Source organism: Parambassis ranga, chromosome 5, assembly GCF_900634625.1.
Source record: "Parambassis ranga chromosome 5, fParRan2.1, whole genome shotgun sequence".
NCBI classification, from domain to species: Eukaryota; Metazoa; Chordata; class Actinopteri; family Ambassidae; genus Parambassis; species Parambassis ranga.
The window spans coordinates 15,974,309-15,994,399 of NC_041026.1; the positions used below are offsets into that span (position 1 = coordinate 15,974,309).

General features: G+C 42.2%; 1 protein-coding gene across 1 annotated transcript in view; it reads left to right on the forward strand.

The window, feature by feature from the left end:
* megf6b (multiple EGF-like-domains 6b) overlaps positions 1-20,091 on the forward strand; it is a 49,002-nt gene that overhangs the window by 5,157 nt on the left and 23,754 nt on the right. Inside the window, exons 4-5 of the mRNA XM_028405150.1 lie at positions 4,056-4,160; positions 19,931-20,053. Of these exons, the coding sequence (XP_028260951.1) occupies positions 4,056-4,160; positions 19,931-20,053 (228 nt within the window). The remainder of the gene's footprint in view (positions 1-4,055; positions 4,161-19,930; positions 20,054-20,091) is intronic.

The following is a 20,091-nucleotide window of genomic DNA, read 5'->3' on the forward strand; positions in this document are numbered from 1 at the left end:
TCTCCAGTTTGTCGTCCTCGTTAACTGCTGAATGGAAACTGGCCCCCTTTTGTGGTGAGGCCGATGAAAGTAGCTACATGCGAAATAGCCCCAGTAGCCAGAAAAGAGGAAATGGTCCTCTGTCTATCCATGGGTGGTCTTTTCTATGTATATATGTGTATGTCATGGAACACAGCAACAGCCATGTCAACAGTCATGGGGACTGCATTGTGCATAGCTGAACTCAGACACAGACAAACATACAAACAAACAGACCAAAGTCTGCAGAGACATGATACGGTGCATTATCCAACAGCAGCGTTTATGCCGTTTGCTTCATCAAAATCCCGCCTGTGGTTCTCCCCATTCTGGCTTTCTCTTAATGTAATGAGTCATGCGCAGCAGGTAGGAAGGTCAGAGAAGAGCAAAGAGAAGCCGTCACTTTTGTTAACATTTGTTGAACTGCTGCCAACTAAGCTATCTGAGCAAATGGATGAACAGGTTACGGTTGCAGTTTGTATCATTACACACTGCTGAACAAGTATGAAGTCTTTAGACAAGAAGTGGATGAGAGTGGCACAGCATATTTCAATCAGGAGAGACTACCGGTAGATGTTTAGATGAGAAAGTATTTATTGAAGTACAATGAATGAATGAATTGTGCTTTGGCGTTCTAGACCATGATGCGATGACCGACATCCGAAGGGGGAAAGGACAGGAGATGAGGCCGCTTAGACAGGAATCTGCCCGGGTCTAGACCTGGTGGTGGTAAAGGAGCAGAAGAGCAGGAGATAAGAGGCCTTGCCCTGATGAGGAACTGGTGGAACTTGGGGTGGAGGAGGGTTGCCGAAATCGACCTGAAAGACAGCTGGAGAGGAGACGGGTACATTTTAAATGATTTGCTGAGCAGTGATTGGGCAGGAGAGGGATGGCTCGGCTGCTGATTGGTGGGGGAGTTGCTCTATATTAACCAGCTGATTAAGTGGGAGGCTCATCTTACACTGGACTGACCTGTACCAGCTCCCAGCCTGTATATAGAGCCACTGTAAATACATATATATACATATATTTCCTATATAGGCTAGGTGACCCACTTTCATATGAAATGGTTTAATACAGGCATACAGTCTGAACTGGGGCATAGCAAACCCCCCAAGTCTTTACATACTGAACCATTTTTTTGCTGAGCATTATTGTGCCTGCTTTGTCAGACCCACCTGGTGTCGAGCTCAAGTGTTATGTAAAGTCTTTCAAAGAAATCTGTCAGAGGTGATCTAACATAGCAAGCCTTGGTTTTCACAGAAACTCTTTGAAATGACACATTCCTCTTGCACAGCAAAACATGATTTGTTGCCTGAAAATACAGTGCTGGACTCCGCGCGTACCAATTATGGCACCAAACGGAGCCCTGGGCGCCGGCCTTTGTGTCTGTGAATTGCCCTAAATGTGGTCTCTCTCTGGGTTGCACTCTGGGGGTTAAACAGATCCATGCACAGCCTAAACAAACACAGGCGGGACCTTCTGTGTTGATGTGGTCATCCCTTTCAGAAGCTGTAAGGGTGACACCTGCTTGTTGGTTTTCAGTTTTTCTGTGCGAGTCGCTGACCCCTGCTCTGTTTGCCTCTTCTTTTTTCAGTGGAAGCTGCTAATCCTTTCAGATAAGGTGTCTTTGTAATAGAGTGAAGGCGTTCACAGCAACAGATGAGAGTGAGTTTTATGCCACGCTGCATGCCACATTAAGGAATTATTTCAGGGAAGATTAAACGGCGTAAGGAGCTCAGGAAGGGGTCGGCCCAAAAATGCCCTGGTTAGCTGCCAACAATCTTGTGTGTCTCACATCTCTGAAGGGGGACTGTACATTCCCCTTGTTGTCGCTTAGTCATTCTACCCTGAGATGTGATTTTGTTCATTTTAGGCTTGCTCTTTTCAACCTATTTTAAGAAAGTCTCATTAATTTGATTTCTCACAGCTGGTGGTAATAATCATTCTCCCGAAAAATACGAATCTAGTTGGAGCTAGTTGGAACATGTTTTTTTTGCTGCTCATCTGTCATCTGTTACTTTCACCACTCCAAATTCCCTCACATTATATAATCACTGAAGTAGGGGTAGACATGATACTATATCATGGCTTCTGCAGCCACACAATCTAGAGGAACTGGAAGTCATCATGGGGTCATTAGCTGTGGTGAGCTGATGTTCCTGGAATAGGGTTTCACTGCTGAATTTTACAGAGTTTATTGAATCTCTGGTGTTTGTAAGAAAGAAGATATTGATGTCCTTTTTGTGCTTTGCTTTTCATCCAGTATAGTGTGCGTCTCTATGTGTGGGTCATTTGGATGGTCCAACTGTTCAGCAGGTGTCTGAGGACAGGGCCAGATGACAGGCGGATGTTTAGGCTGAGTGCTGGTCTCCACAGAGCCGTCTGAATTTGCTGAGAGACATGCATGAAATTACAGCGGCTCATCTGTGATTATTACAGAAACCACTTCTTCACATTCATCTCCTTTGTCTGTAAATGTTATTCCCCACAGCACAGCGGACATGGTACAGCTGAAGTAGTTACACTTAAGCCTTGTAGGCTTATAGCCTTGTAAAGCTTATATTTTCACACTCTTAAGCATCTTCTCATTTCCTAAGCTGATCAGCTGTTTTAAGGTGTCCAGTAATGTAACCATGGCTGCATCTATTTCTTTTAGACAATCTATCAACTAATTTCCACAAATTGTTAAAGTTCTCTAAGAGGATGTCTGGAGAACACCTTCAGTCACGTCAATTGCCTTTCCAGTGCAGGTAACTATTCAGGGTGTCAAGGTCACCGATGGCAACAATCCTACTACAATTTTTTGTTTTTTAATTAAAAAAATGTTAAATTAAAATGCACTATTTATAGTTGGCTAGTGAAGTTCAGACCTTTTACAATAAGATATACATGTATATTACACAAATACAATATGCTGCTACTGAACCTGATCCTGACTCCCGATTACAACATAAAACTGTCCACATAGGGCCAACAAACGGCTTCCAGTGCCTGCTGTGATCATTAGTCATACCGCTTTTGGATTACCGGTAGATGGAAAAAAATGCATGTCTGACTAGATGGTGCTGAATTATTCTGGCGTTTCTTCACAATCGCCTTAAGGGAAAGATTGGCATTCGTATTCTTCTTGTGATCAGCACAACTGTGTTTTTTTTCTCTCTCTCCCAGCTTCCATATGCTGCAGGAACAGCAATGATAGTGAGATCAGTCATCAATGAGCACTGTAGTCTGCTCAAGAGAGGGCAAACAACAGGCCTGGCCTAAACAGCTGTGTCCTACTTCACAGGGATATTTGCACATCAGATATACATATAGGCAGGGACTCAGGTGTGTGTACTGGACATGCACAGCTTTAAGCTGTCATGATTAATGTGAGGGCGGTATGAGTTTATGGAATGTGATGGTACACCTCTGAGATGTGTTCACATGTTCTGAGCTACCTAGTTCCTCTTGCTGTTTATATATCCTGAATTCTTTGAATTTCACATCTTAAGTAGCCAGAGCTGTTTGACTTATGGGGATTTATGGACACAGGGTCGCTGGCTCCAAGACATGGATGAGCCACACGCCTCCTGCGGTTCTCTGATTTTAACCCCATAACTCACCCTGGGTACATCTGTATGGTCACAGTTTGTGACAATGATCAGAAGTTCAGTTAATCTATCAGGTTCATTCTCAGGTCACAGGGGCAGTTTCCTGTAAGGCATACAGGCTGTTGCTGCCAATCATATTGAACAGTCACAACTCTGTGAAAATCAGATTTTAGAGCTGTCTTTTAGTTGGCCAAAAGCCGGTTCCCCTTCTCAAAGCCAAGTGGTGGATTCCTTGTTCATTGGTTAGTGTGAACGGAGGAGAATCAAGGTTCCTCTTAAAGCAGGAGTTAACAGGCCGATGATGTGTCTTTCATAGAAAGGGGCCAGTGTTTGAAGCCACAGATGTTAACAACTTATGACAACAGCCAGGTGTCCCTGCTTCACTCACCTGTTTGTTCTGTCTCTCCTCTCTTACCACCTTGTCTGTCCACATGTACACAGCCGTGTGTAGCTATGGCGTGTGCTTCAATGGAGGCCAGTGTCGGGAAGGATCCACCCAGCTTTGTGACTGTCCTGCAGGGTTCAACGGGCCCAGCTGCCAGTACGGTGAGTAGAAACATCCCTGCAGTGTTTCAAATTAGAAGAGTTTTCTTCTCCTTTAGTAGTTTTGTCCTGTGCTTTTTATCTTCCACACTCTGCATAGTGTAAGACTAAACCAGTCTGTCTTTTGTTATTATGAAGGTAATATGATTGCAGGCATATAAGAGCAAAACACCCTAAAAACTAACTACAGTTAAAATAGGTATCATACACAGCGGGGCATTTGATTAAAAACACCTTTTTGGCGCTTTTATGGAGCCAACAATTCCACACTCCCTTTTAAAACATACCTCCTCTGTAAGTGAATGGGATTCTCCACACATCAGCAGTTGGCCCGCTCACCAGAAGCCCAAGTATTTTATCAGCAGCTCCATTGTTAAATTTCAGCTGTTGAAGTAAAACAGTAGAGGATTCTGTTGTTTTTCTGATAACACCACACGACAGGAAATTCTTTTTAGTGTCAACTTTCTACCAGTCATCCATGTCTCCATTAATTTGGGCCCTCCCAGACAGACGGTGTTGCATAAGATCAAACATTATATCATGGTTTCCTTTTTCTTGCAATTATCTGGCTGAGCTTACACTCTCTGGCAGGAACCTTCACACTCATCTCCACCAATTCAGCACATGATTTTCTCTGAGCTCTGTGGTCATTTGGTCTGTGTCATTTCAGGACGCCTCTTTCAGGCACTTCCTTGTTGGCTCGTGATCAAGCTTTGGAAAGTGCAGCTCTGACAGCTACTCTATATGTTCAGAATTCTATGTGGCAGCTTAGCTGACCTGGCTTATTTCTGATTACTTCATGCTTGAATGAGAGACATAATCATTGGGACACAGGATCCATGAGCACACATGCCCAATGAGGTGCTGCTCAGCTCAACCTAAGACCACTGTATGCCTGACCAAGCTAGTCTTTAATAAAGCTCTGTGGAAAGATTGAAAGCATCTGCTGAACATGATGTGTAGCTTTACCAGAAAATTTGCATTTAAACACGAACACAACATAAACATGTGTTTGAATCACAGTGCTTTTGTACTGTACGTGTTATGTTGGATAGGCCGCCTGCCTTCTTTGATCTCCACAGTAGAAGCCAGTTTTTTTGTTGACACACAATGATGTATCATGGTATGCAGTCACGGCCAGTGCACATGATGCCATTCAACCTTTACTCTTTACTACTTTACTCTTACGCTAGTGTTTTATGATTTTATTATATCTTATTTTTCTGTGTATTTTATGGGAGGCAGTTTATTATTATTATCATTACTATAACGATCAGAGTGAAGGTGTGGGGATGGGGATGTAGTTTCTCTTTCTAAATCCAAAGTCATCCCTAAGATATCCGAACATGTAAGAAAACTTTGTCGAAACTCAAACAGCTTTGCACATCTTGCTGCTGCATTTTTTTCATTCATTGATGTTCTCATTGTAAAGCATAAAATAAAACATAAATACTGGATGAGACTGTCAGTCTGACACTTGAGTGTTCCAGAAGTTACAGTAGGGGTTTTGGCACAACGTCTTGCAAGGTGCATAAACAAGGGGAACATTCCTCTTTATTCTTCAAACTTGTTTTGTCATGTTTATAGTAAATATTCCTGTGGTTGAAAACACATTATAGTTTTAGCTATGGTTGCTTTATCACTGCAGCCATCAACCACCCGCCCTTCCCTTTTCACAGTCTGAGATCCACCAGCATTGTTCTGCCTTGTGAATGATAGCTGTCATCAGTGAGCACCCAGGGGCTCTTGCTGGTGGAGAGCTATGCAGAGGAGCCCCCACACCCCGATCCTTCCTCTATTGGAGGCTATCAGTCCATAAACTCTGTGGCAGTTATATTGCTCTGTGATTGGGACTGAATGGGCCGCTGGATGTGGGGTGCAGGGCTGTCAGTGACTCTAACTTTCCAGAAGTAAGGGGTGATGGTTCTCTTTGTATGGCCCTGCTTGTGCCAAATACAGGTCAGAGTAAAGAGCCCTGAGGGCAAAGGGAATAGCTCTAGGCCACGTACAAAGTGGCTCATTGGAGTCAGAGCAATAACATCACTTTAATGAATGATTCTCTTCATTGAGTGACAGCTCTGATTTATTGTTCAGCCATTATGAAGATCACTGTGGTGGTTCAAGCACACACCATTTTGTTGTAACTCTGTCACATTCTTGAGCTTTGGATATATATCCTTGGCGGTTGTATTGATGTGAACACGGTGCTCACACAAGCTGCTGTTTTAATGCAATTACTGCTGCGGTCGACAGCTGTCAGAACCTGCTTCTTCCCTGTTTGGCCTGTTTACATAAAACCTCCTAAAGACACAGTGGAGGATGTGGCTGAGGTTCGAAATGTGTGGAGCCGCACTTCACTCAAATATTCACTCATCATTTGATGACTTCAGACGGTTCTCAGCAGCATTCCTCTGCAATCGCATGCGGTGATATCCTGTTGTAGCACTTTTGATGTGGTTTGTCCATGTTTGTGTACAGCAACTGGAGTGTATTTAAGTCGTTCAAAAGGGCCAATTAGTCCCCTACTCTCAATAGCTGTCTGAAGCCGTCATCTGTTTTGCTTTTTAGTGGCACTGTGCTTTGCTGATGTATAAGACAGTAATTACTATTTTTTTTAGTTTCTGTGGTAAAGCGAGAACTGGTGCCCAGAGGCACTTCTTGTCCTTACATCACATTTCACACTAGGAATGGGTCACTGTCAGCTTCATACCTCTCATACATGCATAGATTTTGAAGTCAGAGTTTTTGGAAGTTTGCATGTATAGAGCTGCACAGTAGCAGACTGGTCAGAGTGCCCATGCTAATTCCTTCCCCTGTTTAATGGATGTTTAAGCATCAGAACTTGACCATGGATCAATAGAACATCATGGCCTGGCTGGATAAACACAGTTCCATTTTTATAATGCGGATGGTTGCCTAAATCTTTTATCATTCATGAACAAGGCGAGTCTGCAATGTTGTTCTGCGAAACCTTAGGTCTTAGCATTCATGTGGACTCTACTTAGACACCACCTAAAGGCTATTAGGCCTTTATTGCACCTTTAGTGTGAAAGGTGCATGCATAAACTGAGGCGACATTGTTTGTTGTTTGTAAATTAGCAGAAGCTGGCTGGTAGCTGGTTTTTCAATTTATTTCTTGTATTTGTTGACATATTTGCAGTTTTAAACCACATCTGAGGGGGTCATACTGATTTTCCTTTTTGTCACTTTAGTTAACAAATGGTGCGTTCAGTTGCAGCCCTCTTTGAGTGATGTTGTGTCTTTGTTCCTGAGCTGAATTCCTTTTTTAAGTTCCCCTGCCTTTCTTTAATCCCGTTGGATTTAGTCACTTGGTGCCTGATGTACTTTGTATCCAACCTGTCATCAGTAGAACAAGTGGTATCCTCTGGGATCTGCAGCTTCCAAGGCTTTCAGACTCTGGCAGGGCAGATGTCTTCATACCAGCCGACATCTGGGCTCAGCCACAGACAAACAGACAGATGAGCAGGGTGGCTGTCAAACACTCTTTGTAACATGAAACTTCACCTTCTAAATAGTCTTTTAGTATCTTTTAAAGCTCTACCTCCTGTGTCGTGTTTGGAGGTAAAAGGTAAAACAGGACTTATCTAAAAAGCACAAAGATGACGGATGGTGAAGTAATGTCAGAAGAATTATTTGACACAAATACAAGGTGAGCATGGTATCGAAGTTAAATCCTTGATAGGTGAAACAGACTTTATAGGCGAACATACAGCATCTGTTACGCTCCCACAGGTTTCACATCTGACTGTTTATCCGTTTTTTGTTGTTTCCAAATTTTGAAATGCTACGCTGAAAGATCTCTCCCTCTGTTACAGTAATTGCGTCTCATTTTTTTGATTTCTGAACCATAAGCTCATATCTTGGCTCGGTTCACGGTCACTGCAATGCCAGGAGGACCAGCTCGTTCTAGACATCACTCAAGACCGACCCTGTACTGATGACTATCATCATTATCATTATTCTGTAAGGCTCCCAGACATGCTTTCTCAGCCACAGCCATGTTTCAGTCACTGCAAATGTTGCTGTGTCATTCCAAGTGACTTACATTTATCCACTCAGATTGAGGTTGGCTTAAATAAAGCCTCTCACTCTGATCTTAAAAGTGCTTTTATTGGAAATTGGATATTTTAGAGAGCCTTTGAGCTTGCTATCTTTACTTCAGAAAGATTTAAAGTTATTTAATTCCTGTTGATATCAGAGTTTTAATATGAAAAAGCACACATCACACAGCCAAGGATTGATTTAAACACATTTATATTATATATACCATCAGTAATGAGAGTTCTCTCACCTCAGCTCTCCGTATATGCCTTCAGGGTTGTAGTTTGGCTTATCAACAGTTGACTGAAGCTCTAAATAATGAGGTCATTTTTTTTCTGTGCAGCCTCTTGGTGCATGACGCGAGTCCTCCACAGTCTAGTGGTCATGATGCTGAGAAAAGACGCAGTGGGACATGCCACTTCTCAATAGATGAAAAAATGCTGAATTATCTTTCTGGAAAATTTCTAAAGGCTGTCTATCAAACTTTTCTATGTCTTTGATTCAGATATTCTGTGATGATGAATACAATATATAGGATGCCTAGCTGAAAGCTTATTGTACCACTGCATACATAAGACAACGTGAGACACAGATCAGTGTGACCAATTTGATAAAACCTGATCCTCATTGACTTTGGCACAGATGTTTTTCTTCCTGTACTCGGTGTCTACTTTGGGAAGTAGGATCTTTGGTTTCAAGGCCAGGACAGCAACCCTGAAGCTATTGTTGGAATTCACTGTCTTGTTTAGAGGTCAGTTGTTGAGGTGGGCTCAGCCTTTGATGTACACAGACTGGGACCAGGGTCAAAGCACTGAATGTAGAAAATGTCTTCCTGTTGTGTGACGTGCAGAGAAAGAAATGTAGTAAAACAACATGCTAATCAAAATAGATCCATGTTTGTGTGTTCCATGGTGGCATGACAGATCAGAGGGATGCGAAGCCCCGTAGAAAAAGTGACAAAAAATGTGCTTCATTTTGTCTTAAGCCCGATGAGGTGCGTGTAAAAGTGTAGTCAGCTCGGGTAATTTACAGATGTGGCTCTTCATAATACCCTTGTTCCTTCTCTAATAGCTGTCCTTCTCTGCAATTACTAAAGGTTTAACGGCAGGCTTTCCTCAGACTGACGGTGCAGTAAGCTGTTTTAACCTGCCTTCTAATTTTGCCACCTTTCTTCTCACCTCACATAAATGTGGACATAATAAGCTATCTTCAAGCAGGTCATAGGGGCATTTCTGTAGCTGCTTTTATGCATCCACCTCCTGCTAACACATATGCTCTCTGCATCTCTGTCATGTTTGTCATACACATGTGTTTATTTCTGCTCAGTCATGCTAACCACTGTCCCACCTGTCAAATCTCTGTTAACACATTAGTTGCATGTTTTTGGACCCTTCAGTTTTTTAGGGATTTGTTGTTTTGCTTACCTTTTAAGCCCTGCAAAGTGGAAAATCACAGTGATTGTAGCTTTACTAGTACAATGGTGCACTTAATTAAACTGATTTATGTGACAGCACTGACTCTTTCTGCACTGAAGTGTGCAGGAGAGCATGGAGGTCAAAGGTCAGACGTGCATTTGTACCTTTTTAGAAGGGGATTAGCCTTCTCTGTGAACACAAGGACACAAAGGTGTCCCTATTAAAACTCACCTGGAGTCAGTGTCCAGCTTTTCTGGTCAATGTCCTTGCATTTTGTTATTGGTTTAAAGACAAATTGTATTGTATCCATTAGAGTGGGATGCACGTTTATGAATTCATATCTCAATATATTTGAAATTGCAGGATAACTTAGAGTCTGACAGTGATGGGTGGAAGCAGCAGTGACACAGATGGTGTGTGTCATGTTTAGGGTCATGCAGGTTTATATGGGTCATGTTAAAAAAAGAGAACACCTCTTTAACTCGGTGAAACCATTCCATGCTGCCTGCTCTGGCTGCGGTGGCCAAAGTTTGACAGTCAGTAAATTAGTGAGGAAAGAATCTTTGATTTATCTTTTATATATAAATATACATATATATATAGAGCGTATCCATTCCCTTCATATTGTGACCCTTGAGGAATGTAAAGAGAGAGCTGCTTCTGGTATGCTGGCCTTCAGACCCTCCCCATTGTAAAAATAAATCCCACTGAATAGTTTTTACTTGGGATCAAGAAAAAACATTTGTGTGAAACCTCCATGCTGAGCTAGCAAAGCACTTCGGTGAGGAAGAGCCCCAAAGTGAACCTTAGAGTAAGGTAGGCCAGCTTCAGTGCTCGAGCTCTGATTTAGTACATGATCCCAATTCATTGACCAGCCATTCTCTTGTTAATTTTATTAGACCTTTCTAGTGGAGGTTTCTGTTGCCAGTAAATATTCCAGGAGGCTGACGAGGTTGCAGAGAAGCAAACATGCATGTGTGCATGATATGTGAAGAAGAATGTGAGATTTACAGTGGACATTGACAGGTATAGTACTGAAATTTTGGTCATTTGATATGCTTTAGTTTGCTTTCTGTGACTGGTGAATCCTCCTTCATTTCTGCCAGTTTCATCTTAAGGATTCCAGGAATATAACACCTTATTTTTTCCTGCTGTACATGGGAACGGTTGGATGGGATTACAGACTTGAACAATGGCCCATAACTCACATGATTATCTTTCATTTTGGTAAGCATGGAAGACAGTGAAGCCAAGAGATTGTAAAATGGTGAGCTGTCCAGCTGTAGTAGTTCGTCACTCACGATTGGTGTGTCCATCCTCCACTAAGAGGTCAAAAGGTGTTGGACATCAGAGCTTAAGGTTATATGACTGTTTGTATAATGACTACCACATTTGTTTTATCTGCTCATAGCCGTATCCATTAGACCTTTAGAGCATTTTTAAGTGAGAGAGAAAAAGCTGTAAAAGTCAAACGGCTGATAATGGCCTTGTAAATGTCTAGAAAACCACAAATGGTCTAAATCATTCTCATGCTTTCCCTTTTCTTCTGTGATTGGTTTAACAGACTACAGCTGAAATTGCTGCAAACAGGTTGAAATCTGCTTTTTTACTTTACTCTGAGAGAGTTATGACGTTTTTGTTCTTTCCTTGAAAACACACACAAAACATAAAAAACCACGATGAACAAAGTGATCCTGTCACGTGGTGATATAATCCTGCTGTAACCTTAAAAGCAGTGCAGTTTCTCCCCTCAGCCTAACACTGCAGTTTAAATGGATTCGTGTTCTGCTTGTTGCCATTAGAAGGTTTAATCCTGTTCTTTGAGTATTGTTAGCAAGCAGCAGAGTGAGACTTCTAGGAATGAAGGAGGCTGTGGTGATAAAGGCTCTGCTGGGAGAAAGAGGTGTTTTCTCATAGATTATTTGCATCTTGGAGTGCTGTTTTTCTGTCCATCTTTATTTCTCTACACATTGATTTCCTTTCTCTAACTGTTATACTTTCCTCCTGCAATCTAAAAATGAGAGAAAATGCTCTCCTTTAGGGTTGTTTCTACTATGTAGAATAATACTTTACACAGGTGTAAAAATGTAAAAATAACATGCGTATTAATATCAATTAATTCATAAAAATCAGAGTGCAGAGCTGCATGTTTGGTTGCACCATGAGACACTTCAATATTCATCAAAAATAATTCAATCAATTTTTCCAAGATGTATTGTTGATAAAACTACCAATCACACTGACGATAGATAAGGGTGGCTGCCTCTTTCAGACAAGAACATGGGTCCTTAAAGGCCATCCTGTCTCCTCCACCCTGTGCGATGTTTAGGCTCAATCATGAGAGAGTGCAGCCTTGTTCCTGTGAAGTCAGGAAAGGCATCTGTAATGAGAGGGAGTGTGTTGCAGCCAGTGGGTGGGGTACGCCATCTTTGCCCACCTACCTGCCATTGCATCCTGCACAGCACCCTAATCTTCCGTAATTGCGCTCAGTCGCGGCCCCCACCCTGTCTCATTAGGCTCTTTACAGCATTCCTGATGAAAGGTCGCTTCTGGTCACGCTGGGGGCACGGGCATTGAGTTAGCATAGATCAGAAGTGACAAGAGTTTGCAAAATATAGTTAGAGGAATAATCAGCAGGGACTGATCCTTTCATCTGCCAGCAGTGCCCCGGGTCCCCTGATCTGTGGCATCTATTACCTCAATGAAACTTGTATATTTGCCTCTGCATCCTTTGTTGTTTTTATCAGCTGCTCGTGTATTCAACTGAGTCAAACACTTCACTTCTTATCTCCGTCTCTCCCCCCACACATGACATTATTTCCAGTGGCCTGTATTCTCTCCATATGGAAGCCACTTGGCCTTGGGGAACACCCACCCAGCAGAGTTGGCTTTCTGCACTGCCGGTCTTGCTGATGTTTCTTGAGGTGTGAAAAGCACACGCTAATCTGAACGAAATGTAATGAGACAGGAGCAGTTGCTTTTCACATGGGAAGGCTGTTTTTTTAAATCAGATTGTAATTTGAATCTTGTTAACATCATTGAGTTTAACTTTGGTTGTTGGAAACATTTTTTTCATACTGGATGAAAAAAACTGCTAACAGCCTACCAACATCTGGCTTTTATCTTCAACAGGACAGGGTACATTTGGCACTACCTGCAGGTCAATAGAGTATTCATGTATTTATGAGCTCTAGATCTGATCGACATTTGGGTGGACTCTTTCTGGTCTACCTTTGTCTACCTGTGTTGTCCTGTACTTACAGGGTCGGTTGGTTGTAACGTAGAGAGACAAACAACCAGTCACACTCTCACCTACGGCCAATTTAAAATCTCCAGTTAACCTGACATGCTCGTCTTTGGTATGTGGGAGGAAGCTGGACTACGTGACTAAAACCCACGAACATGCAAACTTAACACAGAAAGGCCCCCAGCTAGAATCAAGCCTTCTTGCTGAGAGGAGGCAGTGCTAACCACTGAACACTGTGCAGCCCAGCACATATGCATGAAAAATAAACGCTGTCTCATCAGTCACAAGAAGTGTTGAATATGTAATAAACACACATTGAATATGTTACTGACGAAGTGGAACTGCATCAGTGCTCTGCCTAACTAACTAATGTCATGCCCCATTAGTACTGTGTATTGATATTAATCACTGGTCTTAGCCTGGGGTTGCAAATAGATCTACAAGGCTGTAAAATAATCATTAAGGAAAAAAGATTTTCATTTTATTATTGTTGAATAATTTTGTTTACCTTCGTCTTGCTTCACATCTTGATATATAAAAAATTCAGTTTTTGTCATTTGGACTAACAGACACTAAAATCAGGAAAGGCAAGGTAAAGCAGTGAGCTGCATTATGTCATTTCTGTGCTCATTGGTGGATTCGATAAGCACCTGAAAACAGGCCCCTGTGGATGTTAACATGCTGCCTCCATCGTGTTGTGGTTGGACTCCCACCTTTGTGCCACACTAGGCATGAAAACAGCACAGACGTGGGCAAAGCTTGTTTCAAGGTCAGAAAAATATCCCCTGCACCGTGAGCTATGCTGTGAAAATAGAGCAGTCTCTGAACTGCTCAAACCCGGGGGGTATGTGTATTTGACTGCTGTTGCTTTCAACTTTGAACAACTGTGAAACTGTGTAAAATCACACTTGAGCATGTTAAGCAATAATCAGAAGCCTGAATGTTTACCCCCCCCCCCTGTATACCTGGAGCATGACAGTCTGTCATGTATCTGCCACCTTTTGCCCTGTGGGTAAATGGCTCTGGGTGACTTTCCCCCGTGCTCAGGCGCCGTGCATACCTCTGTAGCATATCTCATGTATGCAGCCGACAGGGAGACAGACTGGAAACCACAACAAGTAATTTCTGGATTCCTTCAGGCCTCCATGTGTTGTCCCAGGCGCTCAGAACTCCTGGGTCAAAGATGGTAACAACAAGTCCTAACAGGTAGAGTGCAGATAGAGCACACGCAAAGGGTCAAAGGCGGCAATCCCCCGAGGTCTACCAGGTATTTGTTCCTCCAGTTCGTGTAGATCATAAACTCTTATTCTTGAGATGTGTGCAGGTTCACGTAGCTGGCCTACTTTCTTTATAACTTTACAGATAGTTAAAACTGAGAGCCAGGAGTTAGAAACACAGATTTATGAAGGGGAATGCTTCACCTAAGATTTACAGCTCTGTCAGCTTCTGTCGTATGATTAGTCAAAACAGTGCTGTGAAAGACCTTTAGGGTCATTTTAAGCAGCTCACAACTCTCAGATATCCAGTTTGAGGGGACTGGCCATTGGAACAGCTTTGTGATTCTCCCTGTGTCTGGGAACAATGGAGCTGTGAGAGTCACACATTTAGAGAGAGAGAGAGAGAGAGAGGGGCAGCCTAGCCTTTAATAAAGAAACATGCATGATTATATACACTCAAACTCGTGCACATGTACACACACGCACTCTTGCAGCGCAGTGAAATGAATCATCAGAGGAGGTTAAGACTCAGTAGAGCAGAATGTTCACTAAACAAATGTAAACACTGGATTTAGTGTCTTTGATATCACTTTTAATACCCTTGTGGTCAAACACGCAAAAATAATAAAATCTTGAGGCTTAGCGGTCAGGATAATAAGCCTTACACAGACTGAGTCGTTTGATGAATATTTTTACCCTGCAGTCAGACAGCGTCTCGCTGCTTCTGTCATCAGAGGGGTCTGATGCTCTGTCTGTGGTTTCTTGTCAACACATGCCTTTAGATGAAGAGCTGGATAAAAACAAAATACAACTATTTAAATAGGCAATTTAACATTCTGTTAATCTAATGATTCACAGCAGTCTTTTAAAAGGTGACCGCAAATTACTTGAGTAGGCTGTTCAGACAGCAAACACACCTGAAATATGTTCTGTGTGATAGAAATGATTTTCAGGATTTCAGGATTGTGGCTGCAGTTGATTTTTGTTTGATCTGACATGTATTTTCTCATTTTCCCCTATAAAACCCTAATCCAGCTGAAATGTCACAAGATCTGTGAGAGCAAAAGATCTAACATGTCCTGAGACAGACTTGGTTAGTGGTCCAAAAGGAAACCGTAACCTGTGAATGCCATCATAGACAGTTGATGGCAAAACACAGTGATTTTCTGACACCTTTAGCACTGTGCAAACTCATTTGTTAAGAGATCAAAGTTTATTTATATGTACTTATATATAAGTTTTGTTAATGACTTCATGGAAAACATGTAAACAGAGGTTCGGACATCCTAAATGTCAGTGTTTGCCCATCACAGAGGTCTTGTGTGGGGTTTTGCCATTAAAATAGGACACTTTTTTAACCTCAAGGGTTCTAGGAAAGCCACATCACATGCCAGTGACAGTGCCACTTAACAACAACTCAGCTGCTATGTTGGCCACAATTACATGCCTTCAAAAAATACACATGTACCCAAAACTGACACAAAACAGGACCAGGAGTGGAAATTACAGGACGCCTAATACAGCATACATGGTTACAGTTTAAGTCGTTGTGGTACACCAGAGTAACAGATGTTAAACGTAACAAGGCTGTCAATCATTCTAATGCTGCAGCTGTCCTTTAGTTATATGATGAATATGAACAGAGTGACATAATGTTGCATAGTTGTGCATCTGGGCTGATGTAGCAGAAGTTTAACAGCAGGGGGCAATGTGGAGCTTGAGCTGATGCCCTGCAGAGGAACAAATACACACGTCAGATTGTGTCCTGTAGTTTTAGGTAATAAATGTATCTTTTCTGGCTTACAGCTTATTTGAAGATAATCTACCTTTTATAATCCTGTACACTCTTGTTTGGCAACTTCACATTTATCTACCCAGAACTACCTTGCAGGAATCGGTGAGGCTTGACCTTTCACTCTTGTTTGCTTGTAGTCCACCCAGAGGGGACAGCAGTCTGGCAGCCATTCATCAGAGTGAAACCTCAGTACTGGACCTCAGAGGTGAAGCTTGGAGATATTTGACTCTCATCCATGTGAACCCCTCAAAGAGTTCATAGAGTATAAAGTGTAAACCACTCTGTGAGCTCGGCCGAGAATATTTCAGCAGTTCATCTGTTTCACTTGAGCTCCAAAGAGCAGGTTGTGGTGCTGCCTGTCAGACGGGTAAAAGAAGGCGTCCTTTTACAATAATCATTTTTAAGGGTCGGTTATACTGGAGGTCAAAAGGGAGGATGAGTTTCCTTTGAAAGACTAAATTGTCAGTTCCAGTGCTAGGATGGTAAGTTAGACAACATGCTGTAGTCTTTTACCAGTCGCCACATGTTCAGGTCAGAAGCAGCAGAACGTCTCTCTGGAGTCTCCTCTGAATGAAACCTCTGACTCATGAAACCTCTGGCCAGTCCTGGATTTTTATAGCACCTGGTAAATGAAAGCAGCTGTGAGGACTGCAGGGAATGTGACCACGAATGAACACCAACAAAGCACATTATTACACCAGCAGGCTTTTAGATCAGTGCCCTAAAAGGCACACACACACCTACACACACACCTACACACACCTACACACACACCTACACACACCTACACACCTACACACGCACGCACACACACACACACACACACACACACACACACACACACACACACACACACACACACACACACACCTCTGTGAATGCTGCAATTTTCCAGCCCATCACCCCCTGAGATAGTATCAGAGGTCTGGTGGTTTTCTTTGGCACTGTTAGCCCCTTGTGGTCTGCCGGGATATTACTCTTGTCCTCCCAAGAGCTGGAGCTGGTGGTCATCGTTATCAGAGGAAGTCACACAATACAGCAAAGGAATGTAAACCCAATGCTTTGCTGCAGCTGAACTTGCAGGAACATAATCAAAAGTTTGAGTAAAACTTTCCTTATTTTTCATTCTTCTCTTTGGAACAGAGTGTCCACTGCACACAAACACACATTTTTACACATTTGTGTTTGGTTCATTTAGATTTGGCTTACACAAAGACAAAACAGCGCAGCCTGGCTCTCACAACAATGTTGATGTGATTGTGTTGTCTGTGCTGTTGTTGTGTTGTCAGAACAATGTACAGAAACTCCACCTTCATACAAAGTATAAGAAACATTCCCAGGACACCCCCATGGACATTTAGCTGAGGTTCAGCCATTCAGATGCTATTCAGTGGTCCTGCTGCTCTCATTTTAGCCGTAGTTAATATGTGCCATAGCTATAGAGCTGGGTGCTGGTGCTCCTGTTTGTGGACTAGCCTGATTCTGTCCTAAAGTCAATAAATCTCAAAGGCAGTGAGACACTAAACCTACAGTTAGGAAAGCACACACTGAAGGCTTCTCTTGTTTTTCATCTTCCTCTCCGCTGTCATTCATTATTTCCTGTTGTCATCCTGTGCTGAGCTAACAGATCATTGCAGTGTTGCAGGACTGTGTTAATGCTGACATTGATAGCAACAGCTGCAGCTTTCATCATGTCACAGATCTGAACATTTACCATGTGGTGTCATGCAGTTCTCTTTAGGATGAGTTCTAGAATGTCTTACGTCTTGACTCTGACTGAGGGCACCTTTGGCTGCAGACAGTCCACTGAGCTTCAGGCATCTCACCTCCTTTTGGAGACTAAATGCTGACCTCACTCCAAAGACTTGGGTCAGGAAGAAGAAACCTCAGTAATTTGATGTTCACGGGAAGATCTTTTTTTGGGCTACAGTTCTTGTTTCACCTTCTTAGATGTGTCCGGTAACCCTGTGGGCAGTGCGATGGATTGATGGATGGGTCAGAGTGATGTAATAACGAGAAATAATCTCACTGTTCCCTCCTTTGTTTCAGCCAGCAGACTCACTTCAGAGGTCAATGAGGTTCACTGAGCATTCAGATTATTTTCAAAGCTGGGATTTTTTAGTTATAAACTAACTTATGTTAATACAAACAGCACAGAGGTTCTCATCCTATCTGTCATGGTTCGTTCTCAGTCAGAGTTTTGGACCTTTGTGTCCAATGTGTTCTTCATTGTAAACCAAATCAAAACAATATACAATGCACCATTCAATATTTATACACACAGAGATCACAAAAGTACATAACAAAGGTTCATTTCTTGTGCATGTTTTTTTTAAATTTTGGACTCCACTAAATACATGATGGGGAATAAAAAGAAATTCCCTCTGTATCGATCCAACATAGACATTCAGTTTCCACTGCTGTGCCGCGCTGTGTATTCTCTTCCTGACCCGTAGCTGTTCAACATTCCTGCGTGCTTATTGTGCAGAAAAACTTGGAGAATGATGAGCGTGACACTGACCCTCTGCTCAAGCTGCCACACAGGTGTGTGGCCTTGGGGGGTAGAGATAGGCATCCTCAACCCAAACACACTGATAGATTAATCCCAGGACCCCTCAGGGTCTCCAGTCCTGGCCTTGACTTCAGGTCACAGTCTGCTCAGTGACCATCACTGGTCTGCTTCAGTCTGTGTTTTTTTTCCTGTATAATTTTTTATTTTTTACTCTTACTGTTATTTTAAAAGTTAAATGAACTGTACTAAAAGGCAGGCACTCTTTCTCACCCCGGGACCCAGACTCATTAAATCAAGCTCCAGTGATGCTCTGCCCAAACATAAATGGGTCCGCATCCCAAATTTTATGACTGCAAATTGTCCAGCAGCAATGGTGTAATAAATGAATTAAAAATGATGTTTCATCATTGAATAAAATATATTATTAATGTTATAGACATGACCTGTGTAGGCTTTATGAGAGTTTTAAACACTTGGCAGTAGAAGGCGTGCACTGTTTTTACAGTGAACATTTCCAGATGTTGTAAACTGAGAGGGAAATTGTTTAATTGGCTGGTTAAACGCTGGCATAGCAATGTACCAAAATTTGCCAGAAGCAGGGAAAAGTGCTTTAAAAAGCAATTTTCTTTGCATTGGTACTCGTCTCTGTACACTAATTCTCCTCTTTTATGAACATGGGGAAAGTTTACAAGGTGATTAGTGCCAAGTGAATTTTCCTCCATAATTTGCTCCATGGCTTTTTGTTTTCAGTCCCAGATTCCTTCTGCTGGCACGGCAAATAAAACAGGCCGGTGTCATCAAGTATAAAGTCACGCTGTGAGCGTAACGTCTCCTGACTAAAGGCCCATATGAAGGAAATTTAATGTTAATGTGTGTCTGCGGTGTCAGTCTCGCTTTCAATATCTCTTTATAATGCGGATTCTTTGCAGCTGTAATTATGCTGCACCGGACTGTCAGCGCTTGCATCTGACTCTAGTCTAGTCATTATGTGTAGTTTGGGAAGTGGAGGGAAAGATTTCTATCAGGTTGAGTTGACGACAGGTTGGCAGTATGTTTAGCTGATGGAAATGAAATGGAAAACTGTGACTGCTGGATGTTTTTGTTGTTCTGCACGATGACAAACGCTGGTTCAAGTTGGAGTGGATTTAGAGGTTGGAGGGAGCAGGGACAACATGTTACTGCTGCACATATTTCCTTTTTGTCCCACTTAATTTATCACTGGACATGTTTTTTGTATTTAGTTTTGGATGTGTTTGTATATTTTCCCTTTTTTGCTCTCATTGAAGTTGGTACTATAAGGGAACACATTTGGAGACGGAAAGAGCGCACACAGATTCCACTTGAGGATTTTCCACACTGTCAAAAGTCAGATTCGGAATTTTTCGGGATGACATTTAAAAGTTAAACTTTTAGACTGACATGAGAAGAAAGACACATTCCTTCTTATTGTTTATATTCAGAAAGAAAACACAATATTTGCATGAACTTTAACATGTTTTACTTTCTTCTTATTTTCACCCATCAGATGTGAATGAATGTGAGGAGACCAACGGCGGCTGTGAAGCTCTCTGCTGTAACACTATTGGAAGCTTCTACTGCAGGTGTCCTGCAGGACAGAACCTGAATGAAGACGGCAAAACATGTCGAGGTCAGAGCACTGGTTTGTTTGTTTTGTTGTTGTTGTTG